The 15,457-nt window shown below is 38.1% G+C and overlaps 1 protein-coding gene across 2 annotated transcripts in view; it reads right to left on the bottom strand.

The window, feature by feature from the left end:
- RHBDD1 (rhomboid domain containing 1) overlaps positions 1 to 13,092 on the bottom strand; it is a 32,674-nt gene extending 19,582 nt beyond the window's left edge. Inside the window, exons 1-4 of one of the 2 annotated variants that reach the window (XM_065640091.1) lie at positions 13,044 to 13,092; positions 4,529 to 5,047; positions 2,915 to 3,047; positions 1,051 to 1,139 (exon numbers count right to left, since the gene is read on the bottom strand). In XM_065640091.1, the coding sequence (XP_065496163.1) occupies positions 1,051 to 1,139; positions 2,915 to 3,047; positions 4,529 to 4,961 (655 nt within the window). In that variant the 5' untranslated portion in view covers positions 4,962 to 5,047; positions 13,044 to 13,092. Of the gene's footprint in view, positions 1 to 1,050; positions 1,140 to 2,914; positions 3,048 to 4,528; positions 5,048 to 12,586; positions 12,917 to 13,043 lie in introns of those variants that run through there. The other variant, XM_065640092.1, reaches the window with a different exon arrangement.
- Between the last annotated feature and the right edge of the window lie 2,365 nt (positions 13,093 to 15,457).

The following is a 15,457-nucleotide window of genomic DNA, read 5'->3' as shown; positions in this document are numbered from 1 at the left end:
GAAACCACGTGTTATGAATTATTTGGCAGTGAGAGAATATAGTATTGGTAAGCTTGTAGTTGTTCCAGATTTTATAGTAGTGTGTCGTGTTTAAGCAACATATCAATGTAGACTTGAAAAATGCAAACCAACCTAACAAATGTTCTCCAGAACATACATGAATAATTTCTGCACTGAGACTGTACATTGGTAAAAATGGGTGAATGCACAGAAGACTGAGGACTGGAATAACACTACACTGTTTCTGCCGTGCTATCACCCAACTGTCATAAAACCTTCTGTGAGAAGCATCTACATCTAAACAAATGATTTCCCACCATACAAACACCATATCCATGGTCAACTTGATGGCATAGTCATGAATAAAGTACTCAACATATTAAGTAGTCAGACATAAAAACCAAATATTCTGAGAACCCCAGCACAGCTGTCTGAGAGGGCTTAGACTTCCAACTAAAACACTGAAATTTATGGGAGTGTTCATGTAAAAAATTGCAGGGCTGTATTTAAAACAATTGTTAAAGATGACTAAAGATAAAATCTTTTTTAAAAATAAGTATAACTACAATATGAAAACCTGTAGTAACACATTGTTGGAAAGCTTGAGAATTCCAATAAAAATTTCTCAGGCATCCCACAACCTTTTTCAAATTGTAGGGACTTCCACTAGAATGGACCCAAGTAGTAGAAATTAATATGGAAACATATTGTATTCTGGCATATTTTTATGGCTTCATCACACTTCATTTAAAGTGCCATTTTCATTGACATCTTATGTGAAACATTTTCTCTAAATAAACATTTAAAAAGAAGGGTAAAAGGTATTCTTAAGTAAAAACATCTGAAATACATATTTACTGGTTCTTACCATCCATGTTTAATTAAAAAAGAGCTCATCTTTTTCTTCTGCTTTCACTCTAATAATCAGCATATCTTTAACTGCCCAAAAGCTCGCTGGAATGACTTGAACGTCTATATGCAAGACTTACTGAATTTTGCAGCTAAAAGTGTCTCTTACACAGATTTGACAAATTGGACAAAATTATGTACCTGCACAGGCTCGCATGATCTTTTTCAGAGGTCCCATAGTGTACATCAATCCAACAAGAATCCCTGCCAGATGCCCAGCAAAAGAAGTCCTACGAAAAAAAGGAAAGTCTTGTAAATCCACAGAATTACACTGAAATGTCTAGGTAGGATCTACCAAAATAATTTCGTTTCAAGTGAAAGCATAAAAACCTACTTTCTACTGCACTATCAATATAATCCTACAATTAGAGATAAACATGAATGCAGATCTGTTGCTATCTTTGAAAAAGAGTGCCTTCAAAATTAAAAGAACAAGTGAATTATTGAGATCCAAATTATTTTGCTATGCATGCCAACAGTTTCTTTAAAAAAGGTCATTACTCATTTGCATTAGAATGAGGAGTCTCTGGAGTCTTTTGAGAAATCAATGTGGAAGCATAAGTTTACAGTAAATACAGAGATTTGCTCGAAGTATTGCCATTGACTATGGGGTATTCTATAAATTCATAAACCAATTTTCGGCATTCAATTTAAGAGTCAAACTCTTCTGTGTTTAATCAGGTTTACACATTAAGAGTAAAGTCTTTTGAGTTTAACCAGGTTTAAACATTATTTGAAAATCATTCATCTCTTACGAAGTTAGAAAAGCCAATACATTAAACATTAAGATTTCCTAGCATATGCAGTTATAAATACCTCAGCTCACTGGATCTGTACTGATTGTCCAAGGATTCAATTAATATGGGCTTTTTTGCCTTTATAAAACAGAAATGCAACATCTGTTTAACGTAAAACTAGATTTAAACATTATGCTTTTTACATTCTGGTCAGAAATCCCAAAGAGTTACACAGATGACAGCATATGCACTCATGACAATACAACTTCCAGGTATCACTGGTAAGAGGTTAAAAGAAAACGCATGTGTCACTAGAGGGAGATAAAGATCAAACCTAAATTTACTCTTTTGCCACCTACTAAATCACAGAATGTATTCTGCTACGTAGAGCTGTGGTTCTCTTCCATAAGTAACCAACTGCTTTTTTTAAGAGTAACACATAAATGCTGATGTGAAAATTTATAGGTAAAAGGTAGTTACCAAAATAAAGTATCTATAAGGAACTAATTTTCCAAACACATTTTTCTAGAACATATTTTCTAATCTATGAAAAATACATGCCTGACTTGGAAAACAACTATACACAGATAACATTAAATACTTCAAGATGTCTTACTCTACACCAAGACAAGATTGATTTGGTAGTTTGTAAGTTCGGTGTCTGTACTTCACAGATATTCTCCAATATGACTGACAGTTATGAAATTATTATAAAAGAAAATCACTGATTTGCAACTAGAACTCCAAAATCAAGTGCTACAGAAGAGAAACGCACTGTTCCCACAGGGCAAGGGCAAAGCACACAGGAAAAGTGATGGAGGTGATAAGCAAGACTGTAGGACAGTAAAACTGCATAAAATTTGCAGAATTCTGGATGACAGCTTTATCATAAATTAGAAGAGTGACTACAACAAATGGACAGAAGGGACTTGGACAGAAATAGCGAGTGGAATGCTGTTTTGCTAATGAGGCCCTTGGCACTACAGCGTATGTTCAGTTCCTCTGCTGAAATTGCACATCCCTTTTCCTTGCCCATCAACTTCTGTTATCTTTCCTCAAATACTTAATCATATCTTCTGGGCACAGTATTTCAGGTTTTTTTTAATAAATTTTGAAATGTGGTCAAAATAGAGGACGTTGAGGAAAAAAACAGACTGTAGCCTCAACACTCAATTTGGATACCAGCTAACACCACACATACTTCCTTATAAATTTCAAACTACTTCAGATAGCCCTTCGCCTAACTTTGAAATATTAAATGCACTTACCCTGGGGAGATCAAATGAATAGCCACCAGCTCCACCCAACAAGCATATTTACTGGCTATTGGCAACCCAAGGACATTGCTGACTCTTCCTGGATTGTAATGGTTGTTAAGAACTTTCAAAGCAAACAAGACTCCTGCAAACAAGAAGAAATCACATAAAGAGAGAAGTACTTGTGCCTAAATAATAAAGAAATGGCAAACAACACAACTACTGAAATGAAGTACCATGCAGTTTCACAGCACCACAAAGCATGCTGTAGCATGCCAGAACAACAGTTCTAAGGTGTTTTTTCAGTGACTTATTTAAAAAAAAGGATGAAAAAATTACATCTCTGTATAACACCAATTCTAAGTTGCTTTTTAATAAGCTTACTCACTGTAGCTATTCAGGTATTCAAAAGAATACAAGCAATTTTAAAATAGGAATTCTAATTGAAGTAATAGACAAAATTATAGAATTAAAAAAAAAAGTTCCGTGAGTTGAGAAAAGCCATTACTGAAAACAAGAGAAACAGATGCATGTGAAGCTCAATAGCAAGCTCAAATTCTGAATTAATGGAAGTCATCTTACATATACTCCAGAATCACTTTGTTCTGAAAAAAAGTAGATAAATCACTTTTAATGACAATATATGATCATTCCTTTCTAACTGATTGCAACTGTTTCATCATGCAAGCCATAGCCAATGTGACAGAATGAATTCACATGATTTACTGTAACTTCCAAAATGTTTTTGAAAATGTTCCTTTCAAGACAAAGCTCACACAGTTGTTTGGGAAAAAAAAAGAATCTGGAAAAATGCACAAGTAAAAGACTTGACATGGAAAAGATAGCAGAGTTGAACATCAATACAGATATACTTAAAAAAATGGTAGCATGGCCGGCATGAGTCTCTTCCAAGGAATGACACTGGGACTCCCTCTGGCCCATCACCAGTGCTCCCCCTGCCTGCCAGCACCACTGCTGCTCAGTCACTTGGTCCCTTTTGCCATAAGGCATGGGCAGTGGTGCTACTGCTCCACTAAATGCAGGTGTCCTTTCTAAACAGGAGTTCATTCACTTGAAACTTTGATCTCCTGAATGAGAACACAAGACCATTACTGGAAGATGACCAAAGTCAGGTGATTAGATGTTTCTACCAGAAGCAAATCTATTGGAGTCGCTCTAAAGAGAAACATTAAAATTTTAATCTTCAAATTACAAATTATTCAAGTGCACAGCTGGCACCGGAAAAGATGTTCAGAAATAATAAGCATAGTAAAGCGATAGGCTTTTCAAGAACTCATCTAACGAGCATTATTGACATTGGAAAATTAAAAGCTTTAGACTTCAAATGGTCAGTGACACTAAACACAAAACATGATTGTATTGGGATAATCGTATTATTCATGTTCTCAGGTAAAGACAATGCTGGTCACAAGAACATGAAATCAACCACAATGATCATAACCAGAGTACATGTTTTAAATTAAAAAAATAAGATCACTGACACAACAGTAACACACATGCCTATGGATGTATATCTACCCATTTTCTGCATTCAACAAGTATCGCCATACACTACCTTGAAATATTAACTTTACATATATAAATTGGACCAAGTATGTGCCTTACCTGAAAAACCTACAGCACAATTCATTTCATACAAAGGATCATCCAGGATTTCCGCAAGCATGAATTCCAGCATCATATAAACAACTCCAATCAGCACTGAAAATACTGCAATTATGTACGCAAACCATATGCTCTTAAGCTTTTTCTCCAGCATTATCCCCTTCCAAAGCATGGAAATCATGTTATAATATAAATGCCAGTCATCTGCATGGTGGACAGGAGAAAGCAATAAACGCTGCCAGTTCTTTTTGTAGAAGCCTTCATTTACACTGATACAGACTTCATGCAGTGGCCTCACAGGATTTAGAAAGAGAAAAATATTCAGTGCAAGTACCCCAAGGGTAACAGAAGGAATGTTCTGGAGTCCAACTTGAGAAATTTGATAAAGCAGCAAAAGTAATCCAGCATTGACTCTTCCCTGCCTTCGTTGCATTGTTACTTCTTAACCAAAGAAATGTGAAGATTATTCAGATTTCTAGTCTTTTGTCCAAATTCAAAACCACACAAGTTTCGGAAATTCTGAAAGAAAAAAAGATAACTACATTATTATACATATACATGTGTGTTTTCAAGCTCATCACTGCTTTTTAAGCAAATTCTTCAAGCTAATCAGCTGAGACTTTTTTTTAAATCAGAACAAAAATTGGGGGGGGGGAAGAATCATAATTTCAAACTAGCATAAAACACAAATAAAAGGGATTTATACAGATAAATGATACACTGGACAAGCACTGTGAGAAAAAGGAGTCTGCAACCTCTCATGTCCCTGGACAGGCTTTACTTAATCTATTAAAATCCTGGGTGTTCTAGACATGTTATTAATATCCTGATTTCACTGAAAATTATTAAAATTTTAGGAAGGAAACCAGTTAAAAGTTCTTCCCTAGAGTCTCAGTTTTCATGCTTCACATCATTGTTACATATATAATATTTTTCATGATCATCCTTCCATCTTTCACAAATATTCAATACAAGCCAAGAATGACAATTAAGTTACAATTTCAAAAAGTAACAGAGAGACACCTAAAAACTCCTACATGTAAGCTTTTAATTGCTTTCCTAGTGACTAGAAGTCACGCTCATTGTGAAAAAACTTCTTCCTCATGCCTGGCCTGAATCTCTTCTCCTTTAATTTAAAACCATTATTTCTTGTACTATCACAACAGGCCCTGCTAAAGAGTCTGTCCCCATCTTTCTTATCAGCCCCTGTTAAGTATGGAAAGGCCGCAATAAGGTCTCCCTGGAGCCTTTTCTTCTCCAGGTTGAACACCCCAACCCTCTCAGCCTGTTCCAGGCTCTGATCACTTCTGTGGCCTCCTCTGGACCTTCTCCCACATCTCAACACCCTATTCACCACCTTCTCCATTATATTATAAAATTATTAGAATAAGTTGCTAATATACTTTCTATTTAGTTTAAATTCCTTTCCAACCATCACATCAAATGCTTCCTCTGTAAACATTTTAATAGACAAACAAGCAACAATCTAATTCTTTTGGAAGACAGTAGAAAAAAACTACACCTTTACAAAGAGAAAAGGACAGCAGCTCAAGATGCAAAGTTTAACACTCCACATTATGTCTATTAGGATTTACTGAACTGCGCATTTCTACAGACCACTGGTATGCCTACAAACACTTTATAACAGCAAAAGGAACTATGAAACCTGCACAGGGTTGAAACTAAAGACGACAATCTAGGGGCCAGACTGCCTCCTCTACTTAGGTCGAAGTGAAAGGAACACATACCTCCATGCTAGTTCACACACATCACAAGAAGTGGCATTGATTAATTAATCAAATTAAGTTTAAGTTATTGTAGTCTCTGGATTTATCTCTAAAATGCATTTATGGTTATTATAGCACTTTAAAGAAGAAAAACCAAACAAACAAGAACACCACAAAAAAACCTCACAACACACCATGCTAGAATCCTCAAGACAACTACAGTAGAATAGAAAGCAAGTAAATGTATTTGATGCATTAAAATGAAGTTCACTGTATTTTTTCCCATAGTCTAATCTCAAAGATGATGGATAATGTCTAAGTCTTGCCCAAAACAGGGTGGAAACAGCAGAAACACGCTTTATATCATGCTTCTTGAACATGTAACTCTAACTACACTGGTACCTTTAAAAACCAGTTTCTAATCCTCACAATTTAACTAGAGACCACAGCTGTAGTCCCTATAAAATTCAAACAAGCTAAGATCTCTTAAAGTGTAAATTGATTGTTGCAGATGGTAATTAACACAGTCAGCCTTTGACTTTTTCATGTCAATGTTAAAAAAAGTACTTAGATAACCAAAAGTTTAATCAATGTCATTCTCTTTTTCCACAGTGCATGCTCCAATCCCAGGTACATCCCCAAACTGTTCTTATGTGCATCTGCCCAAATCTGACTTCTCCCATACCACTGACACTGCTAATTTTTTCCCCCCCCACCAAACAGGTGACATCAAAACTGTTAGGATTTAAAAGTCAATATCATTTAAACCCAAGTTATGTGGAAACCCCAAAATCTTGCCATATCACAATTTTCAAATTGCCAAATACTACAGTCCTGCTTTTTAAGGTCCCCCCCCCGGCTTTGGATACCCAATTTAAATATTTTTAAGACACATGCACCCAGGAAAAGAAACCCTCATACAGTACATCTGTACCATAATCTTGTAACATGACTGGAAATGGTTTACACCATGATTACAGTAGTATTATAAGTCATTCCCATTATTGGGAGCAATCAAAAACATCAGCCAAGACACATATGTTTGATTATAAATGAAAAAGATATAAGAAAGAAAACAGTAGTTATTTGAGAGTCTTCTGGAATGCAACTCACTTGAAATACACAAGACTTTCAACTGTTTGAACATTCTTCCTCAGCCTCTACTCTGTTTATTAAAAGTCTAATGAGGCTTGAAACAACCAAGCTTTTATTCCTTTTTCTTTTTTGAAAACATGCCACCCACTTCAAAATGTACAAATTTCCAGAACAGACTTGAAGTGGACATTTGTCTTGCATCTAGGCTGCCACGTGTCTGCATTTTTGTCACCTACTCAAGATAAATGTCTGAACTAAGTATTAACAGAATTTGTTTGTTTTGTACTAACCAAGTGCAAAGGATTTGAACTTTTATTTTACTGTGACAGCCCCCTTGCTCACTTGGCAACCACAAAATATTATGACTTCATATTACTGAACATTCATGTAACAAAGTAAATATTTTAGTAAATACAAGTTAAAATGAAATGTTAAACTGCCTTTCCTATAGCTGTAATTTGAAGTTAGAGGAAAAAAATCTCCCTGTACCCTTTTCCCCTCAAAACCGACAGAACCACTCTGAAATTTTGATTTATGTTTATGTGAAGGAAAGCCCAGCCCATTACCCTTCTACTTAAAATAAACAACTCCCCCTTAAAACAAACAAAACAACCAACCAACCCCCACCACACACACACAGTCACACTGTGACTCAAGATTTTTATGAATAGACGGAGACGTATAACATTTCATTCCCACCAAGGCTGAACATAGTCGCGACCTACAGATGTTGCTATTATCTGCATGGCACATCCTGATCTTCAGATCTGTCACTATCTCTCTAGAAGTGCTTTGTTGTTCTTGTTTTTCCAATGGAATTACCACAGCATTTTACAACTCTCCACTGACAGAAAAAAAAATCCCAGGGTTACTTTTTCAGTTCAGATGAGGAGTACGATTTTGAAGCGAATTTCTACATTGCCCCCACCGACTTCACTGTAGTTCATACCGTGGAGTGGCCCAAGTGTGGGTGAACTAGTCTCTTTTTAGATTAAACTAAACCAGGATACGCATTCCAGCAAAGAACCCAGTGCGCTTCAGAAAAAAATGGGCATCCAATCTACACGTCCAGATTAGAGCTGGACCAATTTAAAAAAAATACTTGAAGCACGTAACAGGCCAATATCAAATCCTGAGCATAAACCATCCCACACTGCAGATAAGCCTCAACAGGCACACACTATTTGCCTATGAAGATACAGTCTCAGGATATAAAGACTTATCCAAATAAAGACTGAAACAGAAATAGTGTCTTTAGGGCAAAAGAACAACCCTGCAAAGGAAGCAGAACGAACTGTAAACCCTTTTACTATTGCCCTCAAACTTTGGAAGGTGAGGGAAAAAGGAAGGCACAACAGGAGAGAAAAAAACAAAACCACCACACCCTACACCACACCAACACAAGAAAAAAATCAAGAACTTGAAACATAATGAATCATCCTGTTTATATTTAATATGTATGCAAGGAGAAGGTCAACCACAACTTGTCAGTTACAATAAGCTTTGAAATGTATATTCCATTACATTGTTCATAACAAAAGACAAGGTTCTGACCTAATTGTAAAAGTAATTACTTCATAAAGAATGACTTCTGGATTAATCAAATGTGCCTTTAAAGGGCATAATGTGCTTTCATTCACAAAGGAATACTGAACTTTAAACTGAAAAAAACACGCTTCAGAATTTGGTATGAGAAGTAATACATCTGTAATAGAAATATTTTAAAATAATTTAAGTCAGTAACTACCTTGCTGAAAGGAAATAATACAAAGTTAAATATCAAAATAAAATGGCTGCATAAAAAGCTACATCACCAAGTCTTTAACACGCAACATATTATTTGAAATGTCCTTCAAAGACTTCTATGAGAATAAGAAGTTCCTCTGCCTCTTACATTTTCTTCAGCATGAAATCTAAAAATGTTTTATAGTTCTTTAATCCTCCAAAGCACTACTAAAAAGAAGGCCTTAACAAAATTCAATTTGAAACTTAAAATTTTGTTCTGAAGGGTGTGACAACTACTATTCACACTAAAATATACATGTTGTACAATACATGCCAATAATACTTTTGTACACCTTATACCAAAATGAGACATGTTTCAGAGGAAAGAATGGAATGGATGAGATCAAATCTCATACTTTGCTTCATATCTTAAGTATGAACATCTGAGACACTATGCATTTAGGCTTCTAATTGCCTCACTAGTTTTAACTACTAGTATTTAATCTAAAAAGAAAAATACTGGAAAGCTGCAACCTGTGCATCCTTCAATTAAATACAGAGTTATTGAAATTGTTTCATTATAATTATTAACTTGTAATATCACTGGAAGCCCTGCCAATTTTGGATTAATGTTTTCATTCACAAAAGAGAAATCAATTTATTTTATATATATTTATAATATATTTAATAACAATGAATATACAAAGCTAAACATTAGAACAAGCATCCACTGGACTTTTCTTTAAGGCTTATCATTCAGACCAGTTATATTCTCTGTCATCATTTGAGACTACTAACATTATCTCTAAAATGTGTTTAAGATAACTATATTTTATCTGTCTGCTTTCACCTCCTACATGGCATCCACTTCTAATTCAAAGTCTTCAGATTACTCACTCAGCTACAATGACATTGAACTCATAACACACAACACTTCCTCATGCCACGCAAAAACACAGCATGGAGAACCAATGAGCTTCCTCAGGGCACTCTCAGGGAGACAGAAACCTGAAACTTTTAATTCTAGCAGAGATCAGACTGATTGTCCAAACAGCCCTTCAGTTCTAAGGAGCTGCTGCCCCATCACTTACAGCGAGAATCAGCTCCACATTACCTCTGTCAGACCTTCCCTAAGAGCCAACAACGTTGGCTAAGCATGGACTGGAAAACTTCTTCTGGAAATTACATTACGTGTTTCAGACACCAGTTTGACCTTCAAGCTGATACGACACATTGCAGACAACTCGCACATTGGACATTAAACAGTCGTGACTTAAGCAGCCCGAATCTTAACAAAGCCTGTGATCCCAAGTTGAAAGAATAAATGACAGAAGTTAAAAAAGCATCGAAAAAACCCCTTAGTAGCAACATGAGAAACATTATTTCATGTAACAAAATCTTCAAAACCTCTGCAGTTTGTGAAAAATCAGAACAATTACTGAAAACTTCTTTACGTTGTGATACAGGAAATTATTGAAAACATATTCATTATGTGACTAATCTACCACTGAACACATTCCTTTCTGATTTGTTTCTCCATTACCTTTGGTAGGCAACCACTGTGGAATTGTTTGTAAACATGCCTCAAAACTGAGGCCTCATCTATGGTGAAGGGGATTTACCTGTCACACATTTACTGGGGACACTCCCTAGTTCTTCCTCTGGAGACAAAGATCACAGCAGCCTTTTCACAGCACAATATAAATCAGCTCATGAAATGGAACCATCTAATAAAAATCCTTTTCATTGTTATACCTTTTTCTAGTCAAGAAGCTGATTATAAATACACTGTCGAAAGGAGTAATTTTTGCTTAAGTTATATATAAAGAAATTCTGCTGCAATTGCCACATCAGTATGTCACTTCAGCGTAGAACAGACAGAAGAACCAGGAACCTTCATAGATTTTTATAACTTACACCTATGAAAGTCTACATTTTATCAACTCTCCTTAGAAATTACTAAGTTTTCCTTCATTTAAAAAAAAAAATCTGTTCAGGATCTGTATGGGAACCACAAGAGTGTTACTACTTTTGGGGCTTTTTTGGTTAGAAAACCTAAAAGCACCGCGGAGATAGTTTTCTCTACTTCTAAACGTATATGCCACATATAATCAAACAGATAAACGTTTTTGACCAAGCTAAAAAGAATATGCCAATAGATAATTTATTTCTTAGAAGCATCAGCTGTTGCTGAACCTCTGTGGTCAATTAGAACTATTTTATCATAATTTGAGTGCAGATAATGAACATGTTAAGCCCTTCCCAGTTTTACAGACGGAAGGTGACACTGAAAGGTTTGATAAATATTCTTTCTATCCCCATCTCATAATAGATGGTGATTAGTAACTACCACTCAAAAGGCTAAGATGCATCCACACATAATTCAAGTTAGAGAAGTAGAATCAGCGTAACTATTTATAGTTATATCACTGTACTGGTGAAGGCGAGGTCTGGTCACAGTTTAAAAAAATAAAGATATACCAGAACAACAGTCAACTTCTGATTAGGCCACAAAGAGTTTTAACTTCACAGATGTTTAATTACTTTAATTAGGGTGAGGGGTTTTGATTATTTTTTCAACTTGATTGCAATACTTAACACTTGCATAATCCTAAAACTGGACAATTAAATCAAAAGAGCATTCTCCTTTATTTACCTCAAGAATTTTGTAATATAATTAAAATGAAACAACCAATGCTTCCCTAACTCCACTTCAGAAGGGTGAAGCACAAAGGCTCTTAGAAGTTTAGCATTTGTGCCGTTTCGAGGGAAAATTTGTCTGCAGTTTCTAGGAGAAAGGAAGGACAGAAAACTTATTTCTTACTGAAATTCATTTTAAATATTGGTTAAATATATAAGCCATTCAGAAACATACGCTTTCTACTAGTAACATTAACTCTCATCAAGACCTCAGATCTCTTTGTATTAACAAAATGCAAGTCCACAAAGAACATCACTGCACTATCTCAGGAAATGAAACCAACTCAAGTATCATTAAATAAATTTTATAAACACTTGAATTACTTAAACTAGGTATTTACATAAACATAAGAAAGTTTACCAAATATAGTTGAGGTACATTTGTCACTGCTTCTCCTTTGATACAGGTGCAAGTTATTTCAGGGGTTTTTTTTGTTTGTTTGGTTTTGTTTTGGTTTTTTTGTTTGTTTGGGGTTTTTTGCTGTTTTTTTTCCATTTTAACAAGGAAAGAAAGAGATGTTAGTTCTGGTCAGATTTTTTTTTTAATTCGCCGATTATTTACATAACCTGTAAAAATACTACTGAAACGGAATAAATACATAACATTATTAAGGGAGTTAACACGCAGCACGTACTGAGGCGCCGCTGCAGTTCCCCGATCAGACGGGCCGCAGCCCGGCCCCGCGTCACGACACGGGCACCGGTTCCTCCTGCCGCCTCCGCCAGAGCACACCCCAGACACGGGCCCGGGGGACACGCCGAGTTGTTAAAGTGCAAAACATGAGGCATTCTTGCGGTTTCTGAAACTCACTTCACTTCCACCAACTCCGCTCCCAGTGCCGGCCGGCGAGCGGAGCCCGGCGGAGCGCAGCTCACTATGGACCAGCTCCAGAGCGCCCACGGCTTCGGGGGAAGCCTTCCCCACCGCCAGCGCCTCAGAGGCGCTTTCGTTTCGGTGTACCGGACAGCCGCCGGACACGACACCCAGTTTCGTGCTGCGCCCCTCACGGCCGCCGCCCTTTACGGCCGCCTCACCTCACGGCCGGCTCCCGCCCTCCACCATGGAGGCGCGGGCGCCGGGGCGCTCACACCGCCCTGGCAGCCACGGCCAGCCCGAGCCCCGGGAGCCCCGCAGCGGGCCCCGTCGCGGCGGGCTGAGGGCGCGGGGCCCATCCCCGCCGGGAGGCGGCGGCAGGCGGCGCGGAGCTGGCGGCGGCAAGAGCACCGGCAGCGCACGCGCCCCTTCCCCTTCCCGCCTCCGCACTCACGTTCTCCGGCAGCAGCAGCCCGGGCCCTCGCGCCGCGCCACGTGATGACGCGGCCGCCACTCAGCAGCGAGGGGGGCGGTTCCAGACCCGCGCTCAGCGCGCGCCCGGGCCGCGCGTGCGCCGGGGGCGGCCGCTCGGTCAGTGAGCGAGTGAGGGGAGCAGGGGGCGGCGGCGGAACAGGGCCCGTGGGACCTTCGGCAGCGCTGCGAGGGTGGCGTGGGCGTTAAAACTGACGCGCAGTGGCCAGGCCCGGAGAGTAGCACAGCCCCGGGGCGGCAGGCCGCCACAAGGCCGTCTATCAGTCGGCAGCCGCCCGGTGCCGCCCTGGGCGGCGCGTCGCTCAGGGAAGTTCCGCCTAGCAGCTGAGGTAATTACTGAGGAGGGGGCGAGTCCCTCCTGTGAGTTTTATCTGCAGTGCAGGCTGTGGGAGGGCGTTGAGGCGAATACCAATCAGTTAAGATAGATGAGGGAGTGTGTAAGAGCGGGTGGATAGCACACCGGATCCTGGGCGAAAACGTTCTGGTGACACACCGGGACAGGTGATAAAAGCTGCCCAATCCCAGCTGAAAGGCTTTAAATTGTGTTTAATAACATCTGTGAAAATATCGATTCCTGGTTCTACTTACCACTAAAATCCATAATTATATTCCTTTTAAAAATGCCGTAGTGCACATGCAAACCAGTAACTAGTTCTGTAAGTTTAATAGTTCAACTACTTTAGTTTTTTCATGCAATTAGATGAACACAGTTTCACTTGTGTAGAGTATTAGTCACTGGTGTTAAATACTACTCCCCGAATTTGATACAGATATCTAGGCTGGGAGCTTTTTTATTAATATTCAGTAGGGAGTACATTGAGCAAATTATAAATGGCTAAAATAATAGGTTATCATAAAAATGTTGGCAAACTGATGGTGCAAATATGTGACTAGAAATTAATCATACAAAATCCATAGTCAGAGCTACATGTAAATGGCCCTATTTTGCTGTCATTTATGTGGCATTTAGGTTTCATAGAATTATTTTGGCGATTGATACAAGTATGTCATAGAATTTATAAGAAAATTGTATTCTGCCCTTCCAAAACCAGCACACAGCTCAGCAGACTGGCAGGCATGAAAGAGGGTGAATTCCTAGAAATAGGGCGGAGATCAAGTTAAAGGAGCAAACTTTGCCAAAACAAGCAACTTCAGCATAGTCTTCTGTTCCAAGAATGAACAGAAGCCAAAAAAGGAGGGTGGATTCACTGTGTGCCACCATTTAGACACGTTATCTTAAGCTCCTTAGTTTTGGCCCATTTAGATCTGTTACCTCGGTTAATGCTAATAATAATTCATAGAAGTCACAGGATGTGGGAGTTATTCATGACTAGACTGATGGGTTTTCTAACATACATGAGGTTTTCTATAATTGTTGCCATTTTCTGTAATAAGGTACTCCATTTTCATGCAATCATAGTTCCAGTCCATAATTCTTAGCGATGCAGTGTTTATATACAGGTCAAGATCTTATTACTGGATGTATAACTCCCCAGGTTGTGATTCTCTTCTGGGACCTAGAAGAGCTGGATTTCAGTCCTAGTTCACTTCCTGGGTCAACCTGAGGAATTGTAATATTCCATCTTTTCAGGTCCTTGTTGGTATGGCAGGGATAATAGAAATCACAGGAACAGTGGGAGGCTAAGTAAATGAACTATAGATGCTGGGAAAAATGGGCCACATATGTAGAGACGTTTAAAAAGCAAAACAAAACACACTGTTCTTGTACTCTTTACCCAAGTGTGGGATTTGATACCCGTTCTGAATATTTGTTCTTATTCTACACAAATTTTGCTAGAAAACCCCAGATCTTCTGAATTATTTTATACTCACATAAATAGCTGGTTAGAAAATTAAAAAAAACAACACACCTGCAGCTCTCTTTCTTTAATTTCATGCCACCATTTACCTCATGGATTTCTTTTACCTTTTTGTCTGAATGTTCATTTTTCTTATCAACAGAATTGAATAAAAAGAGAAATACTGTTCACAAACAACAGCTTTTTTTAATGGAAAAAGTAAAAAGTTGATGAAATTTATTTCTTTATCCTTGCTCTTACATGTCCCATATGTGCAATTACTGGTCTTCCTCAACAGGAAAGATGTTCTTGAGTAAGAATAGCAATTTAATTGGGCTGGAGGGCTGGCACATAAAAGGTTAGTTGAGTTCATATAAGACAATATCCCTTTCGATTTAAGTGACTACTAACAGTGTAGGTTCTGTTTCCTAGTTATGCCTGGCTCTTTCTAAAGAGAATTCAATACTTGGAAAGAAAATAAAGAAGAAATAAACAAAAACATCATTTTCATAACCCATGTACACATAGCACAGGAGTGACGCATAGGGTTAGTACTGCTTACGCCTTACTGCTAACT

This window comes from Caloenas nicobarica, chromosome 8 (genome assembly GCF_036013445.1).
Source record: "Caloenas nicobarica isolate bCalNic1 chromosome 8, bCalNic1.hap1, whole genome shotgun sequence".
Taxonomy (NCBI): Eukaryota; Metazoa; Chordata; class Aves; order Columbiformes; family Columbidae; genus Caloenas; species Caloenas nicobarica.
The sequence above is the reverse complement of the archived record's forward strand: the minus strand, read 5'-3'. Positions and strand labels throughout refer to the sequence as shown.